Below are 18,344 nucleotides of genomic sequence, written 5' to 3' on the forward strand. Positions count from 1 at the left end.
ATAATAAAGGATCAAATCTGTTCTGTTATAGTTCAGTTGATCAGAAGAGATCAGAACCAGAGTCCAGCTGTGTGTCTATGAGGAGTGACAGGTCTATGGAGCCACCAATAGAGTTTAAGAGTGAAGATACACAGACTGATCTTCTCAGGTATAACATTTATATAAAAATATAATTATAGTATGGCAAAATACTAAATAACTATAAACAATGTACAAGAATAATTATTTATTATCAGAATTTATTAATGTGACGTCATGAATGCTTGCGTCACAAATAAAACGTAAAAGTAAATGAACATTTGTTGATGTTTCGCCATTAAAACAACTTCAGTTCTACAACAGGAGTAGTAGTGTTTTTATAGGAACCTTTATAAAAGCTAAGTCATGAATTTACGTGTAGATACTTGATAGAAAAAGTGGAGATAGTTTTTTTTTTAATTCGATATAGCTAATTAAATGTTGATCAAGGTGAGTGTTGAGGGGCATGTTCAAGCTCAAACCGGTACGCAACGTTTTGCTACGTTTTCCGGGTTGAATGACATATTTCCTGGAAACGGTCTGCAACGGGTTTGAGATACGTTTTCTCTTGTTTGGTGGGAGTGTCAGAATTGTCAGCCCAATCAGTGGCAAGATGTATATAAACCACGCGGTATTAAAGAAACAGCTCGCACAATGGGTATTAATGTAACATAAAAATACTATAGGCCTACTTATATATTTTTGCTATTGTATTGTGAAGTGACACTTTAATAAACTTTTATATAATCAGGGGAGTATAGAATGGTAAATATTACAATATCATAGCACAACAACAGTGAGCATAATGATAAGCCTAATACTCACAATAAAAATAATATAGATCAACAGCCTCGGAGGTAAGAAGTGGATTATTCTTCACCTGAAATGTTTGTCTTTTCATCATGAAATGCAAGTCAAATGTTGTATGACAGTAATTAGAAGTTTCCACAAATCCCTTCAATCCATTGGGATGTTCTCTTTTATTCTGGATGGCAAGGGCAGTGACTGTAACTGTGACGAGCAGGGCGGGTGAGAGCCGTGAGGGAACGGCGCAAGGCCGGTGACGCGAGTGATAATGAGCATCACCTGCGAGGCGCGCCGGCCTCGAGTCTCTCACGGAGGAGCTCCGGAGGCATAAAAGGAGGAGCGACGACAGTGAAGGACAAGAGAGGACCAGGCCTGGACTTTATTTTATGTTTTATTATGTTTGTGTGGCCAGCAGACGTCCGCGAGGGTCTGCTGGCATTACTTTCTTTTTGTTCTTTGTTTATTTTGGTATTAAAGTTTTGTTGAATGTTCGCCGGTTCCCGCCTCCTTCTTCCCATATTTACGAACTACGTTACAGTAACATTGAGTGTATTTTGCAGCATTAAACACGTATTTATATCGATTTAATCAGGCTCCGAAAATTATTCAAAAAGAACACAAAGAATGGCCTTCTTAGCTGCTGTAGTTGCAACTCTTGCGTCATCAGAACAGGGTGTTCAACGCACCACCGTTTCCGTTTAAAAAACGTTTTGCAACGTTTTATCGGGGCTGAACGCAGCCCAGAATTATTGTGTTTGTACAAGATCTTCCATCCAGAGTCAGTGTTGGAGATCAGATTCTGTTTCAATCATGATTCATCATGGTTGACACGCAAACATCCAGAGATGAAGATTTTTCTCCAGGATTCAGGTACTTTGAATAAACACTAGATTTACATTTACATTTGTTCATTTGGCAGACGCTTTTATCCAAAGTGACTTACAAGTGAGGAATACAACAAGCGAGTCATCATGAAGAGGCAAACAGACACAAGAAGTGCTAATAATACAAGTTTCAGACATTGCTCAGAGTATCATAAGCTACAATATAGAGGGATTAAAGGAAGTGAAAGGATAGGTAATGAAAGGATAGGGTTTATTCTTTGTTTTGTTTTTTAAGATGAGGTTAAGTGCTCACGAAAGAGACGAGTTTTCAGCTGTCTTTTGAATATTGCCAGGGATTCTGCATTCCGCATGAAGGCAGGAAGATCGTTCCACCAGCATGGAGCAGTGAACGAGAATGTTCTGGAGAGTGATTTCGTGCCTCTCTGTGATGGTACCACGAACCTTCGCTCCTTTAGTGAACATATGCTTCTGGTAGGGGTGTAGACTTGTAAGAGTGAGTGGAAGTAGGAGGGTGCTGAGCCTGTGGTGGAAGCGTCAATGCCTTGAACTTGATGCGGGCAGCAAGTGCTAGCCAGTGCAGAGAGATGAAGAGAGGCGTGACTTGGGCTCTTTTGGGCTCGTTAAAGACGAGACGTACTGCAGCATTCTGAATCATTTGTAGAGGCTTGATTGTGCATGATGGCAGTCCAACCAGAAGAGCATTGCAGTAATCAAGCATAGACGTGACCAGGGCCTGGACGAGACGTTGTGTTGCATGTTCTGTCAGAAAGGGCCTGATTTTCCTGATGTTGTATATTGCAAATCTGCATGACCGAGCTGTAGCAAATTAGCTCAAAATAAATATGAATAATTAATCATAACTAGTTATAATTAATTATTAATATTTGGATCAGTTAATAAAATTAACTTAATGTAATAAAATTAATATTACAATCAATAAACCCGTTGTCCAATGAACACACGGTGTTAATTGTTTATTAATTCTAACAAATGTTCATTTCCAGGTTATCGGAAATAACAATCTTATTGTACAGTTCTACTAAAAGCCTGTAGTCGGGATCGACATGAATAGGGACTCCAGCATATGAGCGCAAAACACAGACAACTTTACATGTGACATGAACTAGGGATGTCCAGATCCGATCACATGATCAGAAATCGGGCCTGATCACGTGGTTTCAGACTCGATCGGAATCGGACGTTACCTCCCGATCAGGACTCGGATATATATGTATTAAGGGTGCAAGGGTTCTCTGTAAAAAAATCGAAACGTATGGTTCTCCACTTGCGGTTCGGTACGCACTTGCACCGCGATCCATCTCGAATGACGACGCATCTATTGGTTAATCTGGTTTGTTTAAAATAGCAACGTGGAAAACAGACAGAGTTCAGATAAGGTATGTTTCAGTCGATGGATGCACAAAACGTTACAACAACGATAATCAGAAAGCGTGGACAAAACAGTCACTCTTTGTAAACTGTTCACTGCGAGTGCTGTCTGCTCTAATGTCCAGTCATTTACGCCGTCATCACACGGGTGTTGATAGCGCGCGAGCGCAGGTGAGACCTGAACAGCACACGTTGCTATCTGTGTTTAAACTAAACTCATTTAAGCCTTGCTGATTTAAACCTTCAAGAACAAGACGTGAAAGAGAACTCTGACGCGCTGTGAGAAGATTTGTGTGCGCTTATCCAAAGCGTGCACACACTTATTTCAGTCAGCACGCAAATACTGACTTCTCTTTCAAGTCTTGCACTTCAGCAGACAAATTCATACAAAAATTATGTCAACATGCCCGTCTTGGCGAGTATCCTAGCAAACATAGTCGGTTATGTCTTAAATGAACGTATATTAGTCGAGAAAGACAGCGCATGTGTAACAGTATATGTACTGGATCGTGCATGTCTTAAAGGGAAAAAAAACTATTCCTGCTGCCTGTTTTTAATGTTAAATCAAACAACAAATAACAAAGAAATCACTCACTGCTCTTGACTGAATAGTTTTTGTAACTTCAGTAATGAATAATCATTATTTATTTTATACAGTAAAGATAATATGCAGTGATATTTTATATTTGATTTCTATTTGATTACTGTTAGATACCTGAAAAACCTGAAAAGCACTGTTTCTGGATCTGTTTTTTCGCTCTTCTTTATTCTTTTTTATATATTATAGAAGTATCGGATCGGGACTCGGTATCGGTAGATACTCAAAATCAAAAGACTCGGACTCGGACTCGAGGGCAAAAAAACGTGATCGGGACATCCCTAACATGAACAAGACTTTAACTAGACTAAACACTTAAACTACTCTAACATTCACACATAAACATGCATACAGTTTACCAAGAGAGAGAGAGAGTGAGCTAAAGCAGAGTACAGGAAAGCAAGAAGTTACTGTTACGGTATACAGGAGGCAAACACAGATGTAACAGGTATTGGTAGTTTTATTGACCACAGTAGAGCAGGAGATAACAGACAGGTGAGTGAACTGGATGAAGATGGTATAGAGCTGGTAGTATGAGGAATAGTTACTGTCCTTTCTGTTGCACGTAGAGATACGTTGGAGCGTGGAGATCGCTGGATTAACTTGGAGCTGGCTGAAACACACCCACACAGCAGACGAGGCACACGAAGGGAAGGAGACCCGCCGGAGACAGGTGAATATACGAAGAGGAGTCCTTGAGGTAAGCATAACAGGAAGTATATGCGAACGAGACCGGACTGTGAGTGTGTGCTTTATAGTGCTGTTGATGAGTGGGGTGATGAGGTGCAGGTGGCGGTGATCAGTACTCTGGTGATAGCGTGCGTTGTGATTGGGTGACGTTGGAACCTGACGTGTCTGTGACAGTACCCCCCCCTCCACGGCCCGCTCCAGAGGGCCGAGGACCCCGACGCCGTGGTGGTCGGCCTCTTCCCCGTGGTGCCGGTTTCTCAGGGTGACTGTCGTGGAACGTCTGGAGTAAGCTGGGGTCCAGGATGTTGTTTCTTGGGACCCAGGAGCGTTCCTCGGGGCCGTATCCTTCCCAGTCCACTAAATATTCCAGCTGACCACCACGACGCCGGGAGTCCAAGATCTCATGAACCTCATACGCAGCTCCGTCCTCCAGGATGAGTGGAAGGGGGGGTTCGGCGGGAGCCACGTCAGGTCCTGTGGGAAGAACAGAAGGGTGGTGAGCTTTCAGCAGTGACACGTGGAAAGTGGGGTGTATACGATACCCTTGTGGGAGTTGGAGTTGGTAGGTGACTGGGTTGACCTGCTTGACGATGGGGAATGGGCCAATGAACCTGGGACTCAGCTTTCTGCAGGGCAGACGCAGTCTGATATCCCGGGTGGACAGCCAAACCATCTGACCAGGCTGGAAGACCGGAGTGTTGGAGCGTCGAAGGTCGGCTGCCATCCTGCGTCTGCGCAGGGCTCGTTGCAGTTGATGGTGTGCTGAGTCCCAGACCCTCTCGCTCTCTCGGAACCAGTAATCCACTGCTGGAACGTTGGAGGGTTCCCTGGTCCAGGGGAACAGTGGGGGTTGGTAGCCGAGTACGCACTGGAACGGTGTGAGTCCTGTAGTCGACTGCCGGAGAGAGTTTTGGGCGTACTCGGCCCAACCCAGGAACTGGTTCCAAGAGTCCTGGTGGTCATGACAGAAGGTACGGAGGAAGCGGCCAATCTCCTGCACCTTCCTTTCCGTCTGCCCGTTCGACTGCGGGTGGTATCCGGAAGTCAGGCTGACGGCCACACCTAGGAGGGAGTAGAACGATCTCCATACTCTGGATATGAACTGGGGTCCTCGGTCAGAGACTATGTCTTCTGGTATTCCGAAATATCTGAAGACTTGGTTGAAGAGTATTTCGGCGGTCTCCATGGCAGTGGGTAATCCTGGGAGTGGAATCAGACGGCAAGACTTTGAGAAGCGATCCACAACGACTAGGATGGTGGTATTTCCTTCTGAGACAGGGAGATCAGTGATGAAATCCACTCCTAGGTGTGACCATGGGCGATCTGGAACGGGCAGCGGAAGGAGTTTCCCAGCTGGCAGATGGACTTTTGGAGTTGGCGCACTCCCGACAGCCCTGCACGTACCTTCTGACATCCGAAGCCATCCCTGGCCACCAGAAGCGTTCTTTTAGCAACGAGAGGGTTTCATTGACCCCCGGGTGACCAGTGCCAAGTGACGTGTGAGCTGAGTGAATGGTGGGAGTGCGTCGTGTCCGAGGGATGTACAGCAAGCCGGATGGACAGCCCGGCGGAGGGTTCGTGGAGGCATTGGAGGAGGGGATGGTCTCTTCTGACCAGGTAATAGGACTCACGATGAGAGAGCTCGGGATGATGGGTTCAGGTTCTTTGATCTTTTCCTCAGGAGCATGGAGACGGGAGAGAGCATCCGCTTTAACGTTTTTGGTACCTGGACGGTAGGAGATGGTGTAATTGAAACGGGAGAAGAACATGGCCCAGCGAGCTTGTCTTGGGTTTAGCCTCTTTGCTGACTGAAGATATTCAAGGTTCTTATGGTCTGTCAGCACCAGGAACGCATGTTTGGCTCCCTCCAGCCAATGCCTCCACTCTTCCAAGGCAAGCTTAACAGCAAGAAGTTCCCTGTCACCGATGGAGTAGTTGACTTCCGCCGGGCTGAGCTTGCGGGAGAAGAAGGCGCATGGGTGGAGTCTACTTGGCGTCCCCTGCTGCTGCGACAACACCGCTCCCACTCCAGTAGTCGAGGCGTCCACTTCAACGACAAACTTTTTCTCTGGATCTGGATGGACGAGTAAGGGAGTGGTGGTGAAGGCTTCCTTAAGGTGGTTGAAGGCGTTGGTGGCTGCCGGGTTCCAGGACAGAGACTTGGGCTTATTACGGAGCAGGCTGGTAAGTGGATGGGTGATGGAACTGTAACCTTTGATGAACCGTCTGTAGAAGTTGGAGAATCCGAGAAAACGCTGGAGCTCTTTTATGGTGGTGGGTTCTGGCCAGTTGGTGATAGACTCCACCTTCCTCTCGTCCATCCGGATGCCACTGTGATCTATGTTGTAACCAAGGAATGAGACTGAAGGTTGGTGGAAGGAGCACTTCTCTGCCTTGAGGAACAGGTTGTGTTGTCGAAGACGGGTGAGGACCTCCGCAACGTGTTGGCGATGTTCGGCCTGGCTCCGGGAGTATATGAGTATATCGTCGATGTAGACTAGGACGAAGCGATGGAGAAACTCCCGGAGCACCTCATGTATGAAATCCTGGAATACGGAGGGAGCGTTGACCAGACCATACGGCATTACAAGATATTCGTAGTGGCCAGTAGGGGTGATGAAGGCGGTCTTCCACTCGTCCCCCTCACGTATCTGGATGAGGTTGTACGCGCTTCAGAGGTCCAGCTTTGTAAACACAGTGGCACCACGGAGATGTTCCAGGGCCGCTGGGACGAGAGGAAGGGGATACCTGAACTTAACGGTTATCTTGTTGAGTGAGCGATAGTCGATGCATGGCCGCAAGCCTCCGTCCTTTTTAGCCACGAAGAAGAAGCTGGAAGCAGCAGGGGAAGTAGACGGCCTGATGTAACCTTGGGCGAGGGCTTCCTTGATGTAATCCTCCATGGCCTTCTCCTCCGGGATGGAAAGTGGGTATATCTTACCCTTTGGCACTGGTTCACCCGGAAGCAGATCGATGGCACAGTCCCATGGCCGGTGTGGAGGCAGCTTGGAAGCCCGTTGCGGGCAGAAGACATCGCTGAAGGGGGCGTAACACTTGGGGATGTCGACGGAGCGTTGTTCGACTGGACTTTCGATGGACGTGGCGCAGAGAGAGAGGTCAGGTGAAGGAGATGGTGGAACAGGAAGTTCAGCCAGACAGCGAGAGAAGCATGTGTCGCCCCACTTCAGGATTTCGCCCGTTTTCCAGGAGATGGTGGGGTTATGCTGCTCCAACCAGGGGCGACCTAGAACCACGTCAGCGGTGGAATCCTCCAGAACCAGCAGATGTATCTCTTCTTGGTGTAATAAACCAACTTGAAGTGTCACTGGTCCAGCCACGGTGCGGACGCGCTTACGGCTCAGGGGTTTGCCGGTTATTGAGTTGATCTTGTAGATGGCCGGAGACGGAGAGGTCTTGAGACGTAGCTGCCGGCTGACCCTGAGTCGAGGAGCGCGACCACTGAAAGGGAGACAGTAGCGGCAGTAAGATTGACGACAGTGGTGAGTGGTTTCATTTTGTGAGTAGCAGGAATAAAAGCACTCACCAGGGGTCGAGGTGGTCGTGTGGGGCATGCTGCAATCACATGCCCAGGGCCTCCACAGTACAGACAGAGATGCAGGGTCAGCCGACGGCGGCGCTCTTCAGAAGATAGACGAGAGTTTTCCACTTCCATGGGTTCTTGGGCTGGTTCTGGAGTGCTGACGGGTTCGGATCGGCAGAGGAGCATGTTGGAGAGGGACTGGTCCTGGTGCTCTTGGATGCACGCTTGCATGCGAGTGGCGCAGCGAATGGAGAGCTGGATGAATTTTTCGAGGCCGATGGAATCCTCGCATGCAGCGAGATGCAGCCGTACCCGAGGTTCTAATCCTTGACGATAAGTTGTTATCAGGGCTTGTTCATTCCATCCGCTGAGTGCTGCAAGCGTTCTGAAGTGCAAAGCATAATCGTAAATAGACATTGATCCTTGTTTCAAATTATAGAGTTTCTCACCAGCTGAAGAATCTGTGAAAACACTTCCCGGAAGTGGGAAATAAACGCCGAGTAGGATTGGGTTACAGCGCCCCGCTGGGACCAGATGGAATCGGCCCACTTCAATGCTTTGCCGCTGAGCTGAGAAATGATGAATGCAATCTTGGACGTATCGCTCGGGTATAGGTGCGGCTGCATCTCCTTGACCAGTGTGCATTGCAGCAGGAATCCGCTGCAATCCTCCGCCGATCCTGAGAAGGGCGCCGGTTTGGCCATGGGACTGGCGTACGGCAGTAGTGAAGGAGAACTGTTGGCATTGGCGGTGGTGTTCGCTGGTGCAGGTGAAGGGACAGTGACTGTAGATGGCGGTGGTGGATTGGTGGTTAATGTTCGCCGAAGCGCTTCCACCAGTTCCTGAAATGGATCCGGCTGGCTCATTCTGGGTCTGCGGTGTTGGTCCGGTCTTCTGTTATGGTATACAGGAGGCAGACACAGATGTAACAGGTATTGGTAGTTTTATTGACCACAGTAGAGCAGGAGATAACAGACAGGTGAGTGAACTAGATGAAGATGGTATAGAGCTGGTAGTATGAGGAATAGTTACTGTCCTTTCTGTTGCAGGTAGAGATACGTTGGAGCGTGGAGATCGCTGGATTAACTTGGAGCTGGCTGGAACACACCCACACAGCAGACGAGGCACACGAAGGGAAGGAGACACGCCGGAGACAGGTGAGTATACGGAGAGGAGTCCTTGAGGTAAGCATAACAGGAAGTATATGCGAACGAGACTGGACATAGAGTGCTGTGTGAGTGTGTGCTTTAGAGTGCTGTTGATGAGTGGGGTGATGAGGTGCAGGTGGCGGTGATCAGTACTCTGGTGATAGCGTGCGTTGTGATTGGGTGACGTTGGAACCTGACGTGTCTGTGACAGTTACAGCATTGTTTGACATTCAGCAGATCAACAGCCTTGAGCAAACCATCAGTTTAGTTTTAACAGGCCCTTCTTTAAAAGGGGTAAGGATACTCAATGTATCCGATAATGAGACTAAGTTTGATACTTGCATGTCTCTCCAAGTTGAATTAAAACTGTCCCGATGCAATTTGTGGAGGCTCCCGTTGAATCTTTGCTGATATTGTCTTGATGAAAGAGAACCAGTTGGATTCAGAGGATCTTTGGTGAATGGAAGGTCTAGGCCGAGGCCTGGCACAAGCTTGGGGTTCCTTAGAAGCTTCTAGCTTCTTAAAGCATCATCTTGACGTCAGCATTTGTCAGTAAAAGAGAAGAAGAGGAGGAAGAGAGATTTGATCTTGTGATCAGTGAATATAAGGGGTGAAGATGTCACATCCTCTTAAGGTATCTGAGCCAATAAGGAGTTGCCCCCTCGGAGGGAAGTTTTACGAGTCTTTGTTCTGTAGCAAGATATTAGCATAAGACACTGGATTGGATGAATGAGAAAAGAACCTTCTAGATTCTTATAATACTAATGTTTCACAGAGTTAGTAACATGTAACATAAATTTCCAAATAGGAAATGAAAGTTGGAGTCCGTAGATACCAAACATGCTACCAGTGTGATTTCAGTTATCTATACATTTGCAAATATGGAATATTAATGCCAACATAGTTCAAAGGAGAGAATTAATACATAGAATAAAGCCTATAAAAGGAAAGTCATGAGATGGGAAAATTGGATACATGTTTATACATTTCCCAAGTGGTTATATAGAGAATACATAGGATTAAGAAAGTTTATCTGTCCCTCTCAGAAAGAATGAGTCACTAGTCTCCACAGCATTCTTTCTGATCATAAAAGTACCATATATCTGTAACAGGACACCTAGTTCTGCTTGTGTGCTAGCTACATTTGGGATGCTGGTTGCAGTTTTAGGGGGATGGGTTCACAGAACTTTGATAAAGTGAGTTCATAGGTAATTCATTAAATATATTGAATAATTTTGTGTGCCTGATTGGTCCAGACGCTACATATATCCCCCCTTTCGATCGTTGTTGTTCTTTCTGTGGACAACAGCGAGCGACGTTGAAGGTGCAGAAAGATCAGGCACACCACTAGCACACAAGGCTGGAAGGCTGTGATGGACTCTGGTTGTATGTGTCTCCTGGAGTGGTGATCGTTCCATGGTGGTTGATGTAGACAGTAGGCAAGCTCAGGTCTCTGAGCTGGTGCTGCAGGAATCAAGGCAGCCAGTGCCTTGACCGTGTGTCACCTGTCAGTTAGTGTTGGTACAGTTAATGCGGGCAAGATGTTTGCTGGTGGTAAGGTTCAGGTCTCTGAGGTTGCTCAGCAGGTGTCGAATTAGCAGGTGCCTTGACAGTGTCACCTGTCGTCTGGACGCCTGTGGAGCAGGTGGTTGTAGGAGGAGGTTACAGGAGTTGTAGTGTGAAGAGGGTTTCAGACTCACCTAGGTCTGATGGCAGAGGAGCAACCGGTGATTGTAGCCTCTGCTCTCAGTCAGAAGCAGTCTGAAGTTTGCAGTGTCACTCTGCTCTTGTGGCGTGGCTGGCTTGAGCAGGGCTGCGTGGTGTTGTGTGAGTGGTCAGAATTTTGTGCTTCTGAGTACTTCTCAGGTAAGAACTGTTCAAGGAGCTCTTTTACTAGCATTAGAAGCTCCTGTGGGTCCGATGCAGGCGTGTCCATTCGTCCTTGTGCAGTATCTGGATGACTGCTGTGTGAAGGGCGTGGAGGAAGAAGTGGTTGCTGCCTACTGTTGGAGGTCCTGCAGGGTCTGCAGGATGAGGATGCTCCTATCCATGGCTTCCTCCTGTGGTAGTTATGGTACCTGGCGCTGTTGCCATGGGGACAGTTCTGTCCCTGCCTGGCTAGGAGCCTTTTGGAGAAGGGTTTTGCATTGTAGCAATGCTGTGCGCCTTCTTTTGCCAGCTCTGGGTCCTGGGCTTTGCAGTTCACAGTTCCTTGTGTGTTACAAACCCTTTTTGATGAGGCCTGGTGTTTGTTAAAGGCCTTCTGTGTCAAGTCACGTAGTTGGCGAATAGGCATTGTGCGGGGGCAGGCCGTAATGCCTAAATGGTGGCTTACAATCGGATGGAGATTTCGGAGGAAAAGGCTCTTAAAGCTGGTGTCCTCCTCCATCCCAGGCTTGTTACGAGCTCCAAAGTAGGCTTGTCTCAGTCTATGGTAGTAGGCATAAGGAATTTCATGTCTGCCTTGTTTGGTGTCTAGGGCAGCAATCAGTCCACTTTCAGACTCTGAGTCTGAGAATTCCTTAACGATGGCTTGTTTCAACTGCCGGTAGTCAGATTGGATGTTTTCTGGCTGCCGGGCCAGAAAGCGCCACACCTCTGGTCCGGAAGCGATCCAGAGAAGAAAGAGTCTATCTTGGTGGGTCGCACTCGTCAAAGACTGCAGGTGAAAGTCAATGTCTCGTAAGTAGCCGTGGACATCGTGGTCTCCTGCGAGCTCTGGGGTGAATGCAGGGATGTGCTTGGCTATTCGTTGGAGGTCTTTGAATGCCACTTCACGTGACATTTCAGGGTCTATCTGAATTAATCCTTCTCCTTCTGAAGCTGCAGAGGATTTCAGGAAATTGTCTGATAAGGTGTCAAGCAGAAGGCTTTGGCTCCCCCGTTGGTACCTCTGTGCTTGGATGGGGGAGGTTCTTCTGCTGATTCCGTGTGGTGAAGTGAGATGTTTCTCCTGCTGTGGTTCTTTCTGCTGCAGGTAAGAGAGTCTGAGTTCTCTTTGGGCAATGTCAAGTTCATCTTTGGTGTTGTCCAGGTGACGTTCACAGGCCCTAATTCTGGCATCTTTGTCCAAGAGTTCAGAATTTTCTGTTTTTAACAGTTACTCTTTGTGAAAGAGTTCCTTTTCCAGGTCCTCTCTGGCGGCCTTTTCCAGCTGCTCTCGTTGCTGAGCAGCTATCAGAGCCTTTTGAAGTTTGTGGATTTTCTTCTGTGACTCTTCTGTGTCAGGGTCCTTGTGTCTGTCCTGAGCCTACATCTCTAGCTGGTCTATGCGGCTTTTAGCATGTGTCAGCTCCTTGTGAGATCCTGCGATCTGGAATTTGAGGTTGTTTACTTCCTGTTTCAAACATGTGAGGTAGTGGGCCAGGAAGAAGATGACCTCAGTCAGATCTTTGTGATCATACCTCTGGTTTGAGTCATCTTCCTTTAGTTCTCTTCCATTGTTGTCCAGTTGCTTTTGGCTCTGGTGCTGCAAGTGATCGGCAGCCCTGGTTAGGAGGGTGTTCCTCACAACACCTAGCCAGTCCTTTTGGTCTGCCATCTGGGCAGTTAGGCTGAGCATCTGCAACATTTAGGCATGCTTGTGGTGAGAGTAAGGGCAAGAGACTAATGCAAGATCAAACAGAATTTGGAGCTGAAGGCACAGTGGGGCAGCTAGGTGTATAAAATACAGCTAGGTTTAATAAATGACTTAAGATGGTTCTTAATGTCAAATTATTTCTCAGAACTTGCTGATGGTTCACAACAGGCTTGACCTCTGAACAAATGGAAAAGATAAAGGGAGAGGAAGAGGAGAGCTTTCCTATTAGATTGTGCTTATTAGTGGTGCTCAAAATTATGCCATAGCAATCGTTCAGATTACTTTTGTAACTGGCTCATAAAATTGAAGCAACTGTTGTAAATTAACAAAATCAAGACGGAAAGTTTGTCTAGATACTTGTGGTTCTTTCGGGAAATGAAACCACACAAGACCAAAAAGGAAAATGTAAATAAATCATAGATGAAAGAAATAATACTAGTAAAAACAAATAGCTGACTGCTATTATGATTAAAATCAATAAAATATTTAAAGAAGTGATTAAAACAGCAGAATGACCTGGTATTGGGAATAGTAAATAGCACTAGTGATTAACAATTAGATTAGCTTTGGAAATCACTCTATAGTTGGTCACAGCTGCAGCGTGTTCAGGACCACACCATGTGTGTGTCCCTCCCAGACGTTTAGTCAACGTGCTATTGAAAAATCTCAATAAATCCTAGAATTCTTCTTTAGCTTAACAGTTTACATGTAATTCAATTTAGATTTAATTACCCTAGTAACTGCAGATTTAGCTGAACAGTGTTCAGGGAGTGCAGGTGAAATTAGCTGAGAAGAATTAAAGGTAAGGAAAGAGAGAAATCAGAAAACCAGGAATGTGGTTAAGGGAAATAGTTTTAGATCAGTTCACACTGCATACACACAAGCTATAGTTAAAGGCTTCACGTAAATGATACTAACCACTAACTGTAGAAGCTATTAGTTAGCTTAGCCTGAGGTGAAGGGCTGCTAGGTGAGGTTAGCTTAGCCACCTAGCCTGGTTTGTTTACAATATGGCGTCACAAGGTGATGAGTTAGCACTTCCTGTGACAAGTCGTTGTCATGGGAACCAATGCACATCAGAGCAATTCAAACAGTTTATTGAGACTGTCTGCTCATTTCAAACAAGTTACGTATAGAGTTAAAATGTGACGCTTATACTTTCAGATTTTCAAAAACTTGATATTACATTCAGTAAAATGCAAATATGTTTTGGCATTTGCAAATTTTACTCATGTAAACTCTTCTCTCTACTTTAAACAACGTCTTGTACTTGTTTAAAGGGTAATTACACAGTTTTGCTGTAAGTCAAAGCTCGTTTAAGCATACATAGTTAAGTTCGTCTTGTGCATGAATACTGATGTTCCTTTCAGCAAGTGAAACACAGTTTTGGTCAACAGGTTGCTATGCTATTCCTTCGTCAAAACAGTCTTACACTTTAATACTGAGATTAGGATTTCTTCGCTAAAATCAGATTAACTTTACACTGATACCATTTGAACATATGCTAAAATGTGTCAAGACTCTTTCAGTTACAGTAGAGATGTCAGTCAATTCAAGCTATCACTTTATCAGCATTTAACAAGCCAGCAATTAGTGACCAAAATGCGCATCGTCTGTCGTATTCTGACCGGAATTATCAAATGCACACTTTTAAGTTGACAGTGGTTTAAGATCATAACCTTTGTTTATTCATGCCCATTTCATTCTCCACCATTTGTAGCAAATTAGCTCAAAATAAATATGAATAATTAATCATAACTAGTTATAATTAATTATTAATATTTGGATCAGTTAATAAAATTAACTTAATGTAATAAAATTAATATTACAATCAATTAACCCGTTGTCCAATGAACACACAGTGTTAATTGTTTATTAATTCTAAGAAATGTTCATTTCCAGGTTATGGGAAATAACAATCTTATTGTACAGTACTACTAAAAGCCTGTAGTCGGGATCGACATGAATAGGGACTCCAGCATATGAGCGCAAAACACAGACAACTTTACATGTGGCATGAACAAGACTTTATTAACTAGACTAAATGGAGTTCAACATTGTAATACTTCTGTAAATGATTATATTAAATGAATAAACTTACACACGCTATGCTTCTTCACCGTTTTTACTTGAATCAATTTCAACACTGATGAATACAAATTATGTACACATGCATACAGTCTCACACTTACACAAAACAGTTTTGAATGATGTGCTGGTAATGTAAATACTCCAATTTCATGCATGCCATGTATGTAAACTTATATATACATTCAAGTTCACACAACTACATAATCACGGCGTCATATACATCCTCGCACTATTAGTGAATGGGCACGGAATAAACTCATAACACAGAATTAAAGGTCCCGTTTTTCGTGGTTTTTTGAAGCTTTGATTGTGTTTATAGTGTGCAATATAACATGTGTTCATGTTTCGCGTGTAAAAAAACACAGTATTTTTCACATAATTTACTTATCTGTATACCGCTGTTTCCACTGTCATAAAAACGGGCTGATGACTTCCTTGTTCTATGAAGGATGAATAATCTGTACAATATTGTGATCTGAGCACATGTCGTTACCTAACGACGTTATATCTATAAGCTAACACCGGTCTCTGTCCTGTTCTCCACTGCTTCTCCTCACACAACAGCTCAATTTGTCTCTTTTGACCATTATTCTGTCTAATTCTGGCCTGTCCCTGCTCTCTTGACCACATAGCAGGCTAATTGTATGGCTGTGATTAGTTATACGAGTATAAATAAGCATTTACAATTTCCTCAGCATCCGAACTGTCATTGCGATCCATTGTTTTCCTATAGTTTATATTGATCGTGCTCCCTTCAGTGACGTCACGTCCGATTTGGCATTTTTCAGATGCGGAAGTAAAATTTTCTCACAAAAAACTACTCCAGAAGCCTATGTAGCGTATTTATGCATGTTTTTTCAAGAAAATCTATTTCATACATTATTTTTCTATACATTGAATCACTAAAGCTCTAACCTGCAATATGCCCTTTAAATGATGGTTAAATGTCTGAAGATGGCAAGATATTTTGTTAGGATGAAAAAATATGTTAGTAAATGCTTGTAAGACCTTATCTTAAAGTGATTATTATAATAAAGGATCAAATCTGTTCTGTTATAGTTCAGTTGATCAGAAGAGATCAGAACCAGAGTCCAGCTGTGTGTCTATGAGGAGTGACGAGTCTATGGGTCAACCAGTAAATTTTAAGAGTGGAGATACAAAGACTGATCTTCTCAGGTATAACATTTCTATAAAAATATGATTTTAGTATGGCAAAATACTAAATAACTATAAACAATGTACAAGAATAATTATTTATTATCAGACTATTATTACATTTATACGGTTTTTGTATCAACAGTGTAAATTATTGTTTTTTTTTAATACAGCTGTTTCAATTATTCACTTTAATCTCTCTTTATTGTAGTTCAGTTCATCAGAAGAGATCAGAACCAGAGTCCAGCTGTGTGTCTATGAGGAGTGACGAGTCTATGGGTCATAAAATAAATTTTTCGAGTGGAGATACACAGACTGATCTGAGGTATAACGTTTCTGTAAAAGATATGCATTGATTATGATAGAAAAAAAAAAAGACATTGTGCTTATTAACTCATGTAATAATACATACTCATGGTATTTTAATTTTACAGCCATGAAGTCCTCAACAGGTTTAGATCAAATCTGAGGAAGAAGTTTGAGTGTCTGTATGAGGGAACAGCACAGCAGGGAAACCCAACACTCCTGAATGAGATCTACACAGAGCTCTACATCACAGAGAGTGAGAGTGGAGAGATCAGTAATGAGCATGAGGTGAGACAGATTGAGACACAATCCAGGAGAGCAGCAACAGAGGACACACCGATCCAATGCAATGACATCTTTAGACCTTTACCTGGACAAGACAAACCCATCAGAACTGTGCTGACAAAGGGAGTCGCTGGCATTGGAAAAACAGTCTCTGTGCAGAAGTTCATCCTGGACTGGGCTGAAGGGAAAGAGAATCAGGACGTCCAGCTCATATTTCCACTTCCTTTCAGAGAAATCAATTTGATGAAGGACAAAACCCTCAGCCTTTCAGATCTTCTTCATGTCTTTTTCCCTGAAACAAAAGAAATGGAAATATCCAGTGACAAATATAAAGTGTTGTTCATCTTTGATGGTCTGGACGAGTGTCGTCTGTCTCTGGATTTTCAGAGCGATGTGAGGTTGTGTGATGTAAGTGAATCAGCCTCAGTGGACGTGCTGCTGACAAACCTCATTGTGGGGAATCTGCTTCCCTCTGCTCTCATCTGGATCACCTCCAGACCAGCAGCAGCTGATCTCATCCCCTCTGAGTGTGTCCATCGAGTGACAGAGGTACGAGGCTTCAATGAGCCACAGAAGGAGGAATACTTCAGGAAGAGAATCAGTGATCAGAGTCTGGCCAATACAATCATCTCACACCTGAAGTCATCAAGGATCCTCGACATCATGTGCCACATCCCAGTGTTCTGCTGGATCTCAGCCGCTGTTCTAGAGAAGATGTTGAGCGAAGCAGAGAGTGGAGAGATTCCCAAGACTCTCACTCAAATGTACACACACTTCCTGATCCTTCAGACCAACATCAAACATGAGAAGGACTATGAGAAGAACGTGACAGATGAAGACATGATCCTCAAACTGGGGAAAGTGGCTTTTCAGCAGCTCATGAAAGGCAATGTGATCTTCTATGAGGAAGACCTGAGAGAGTGTGGCATTGATGTGACAGAAGCATCAGTGTACTCAGGATTGTGCACTCAGATCTTCAGAGAGGAGTTTGGCTGGTATCAGGGGAAAGTCTTCTGCTTTGTTCATCTGAGCGTTCAGGAACATCTAGCGGCTCTATATGTGCACCTCTCCTGTACAAACAACAACATAAATGTGTTTGACCAAATCACCAAACAGAGTTTGCGGTCTAAAGTTAAGGAGAGGTTTATACATGTTTCATTATCTGAGCTGCATCAGAGAGCTGTGAATGAGGCTCTACAGAGTAAAAATGGACATCTGGACCTTTTCCTGCGGTTTCTTCTGGGTCTGTCAGTGGAGTCTCATCAGATTCTCCAAAAAGGACTAATGAAACAGACAAGTACAAGATCTGACAGTAAGAAAACAGTTGAGTACATCAAGAAGAAGATCAGGACCATTGACTCTCCAGAGAAATCCATCAATCTGTTCCACTGTCTGAATGAACTGGGTGATCATTCACTAGTGGAGGAAATACAACAGTATCTGAAATCTGGAAGAATAAAGAAAGCCAAACTCTCCTCATCTCAGTGGTCAGCTGTAGTTTTTGTGTTGTTGACATCAGGGAAGAAGCTGGATGTGTTTGATCTCACAAAGTTTATTCTAGGAAACAATGAAGCTGAAGATATGAAAGTTTTTCAGAAGCTGCTGCCCGTGATTAAAGAATCCAGATCAGTTCAGTAAGTATCACTGAGAACAATCACTTCACTGTTAAAACATCAGAAAAATAAAAGTTCATAAATCTTCAGTGCTGCAGAAGTTGTCCAGAGTTTAGTGGTCAGTAATTTGATGTTTTCTAAACCGTCACAATGTAAAATTCCTTAAGACATTTAAACAAAGTCAGAGAATTTGCGTATGAATAAATAATTCAGGTTTACCAGTTGAATGTTGAATGTTCATAAAGAAGGAATTTAAATATTTAAATATTTGTTAGTAA

General features: G+C 44.2%; 1 protein-coding gene across 7 annotated transcripts in view; it reads left to right on the forward strand.

Moving 5' to 3' along the window:
* LOC125254248 (NACHT, LRR and PYD domains-containing protein 3-like) overlaps positions 1–18,344 on the forward strand; it is a 58,902-nt gene that overhangs the window by 28,256 nt on the left and 12,302 nt on the right. For 4 of the 7 annotated variants that reach the window (XM_048168786.1, XM_048168785.1, XM_048168788.1 and 1 more), the window contains 4 exons: positions 32–148; positions 15,767–15,883; positions 16,074–16,187; positions 16,297–18,087. In XM_048168786.1, coding sequence (XP_048024743.1) covers positions 32–148; positions 15,767–15,883; positions 16,074–16,187; positions 16,297–18,087 — 2,139 coding nt within the window. The remainder of the gene's footprint in view (positions 1–31; positions 149–15,766; positions 15,884–16,073; positions 16,188–16,296; positions 18,088–18,344) is intronic. The other 3 variants (XM_048168790.1, XM_048168791.1, XM_048168793.1) reach the window with 3 other exon arrangements.

This window comes from Megalobrama amblycephala, linkage group LG19 (assembly GCF_018812025.1).
Source record: "Megalobrama amblycephala isolate DHTTF-2021 linkage group LG19, ASM1881202v1, whole genome shotgun sequence".
Classification (NCBI taxonomy): Eukaryota; Metazoa; Chordata; class Actinopteri; order Cypriniformes; family Xenocyprididae; genus Megalobrama; species Megalobrama amblycephala.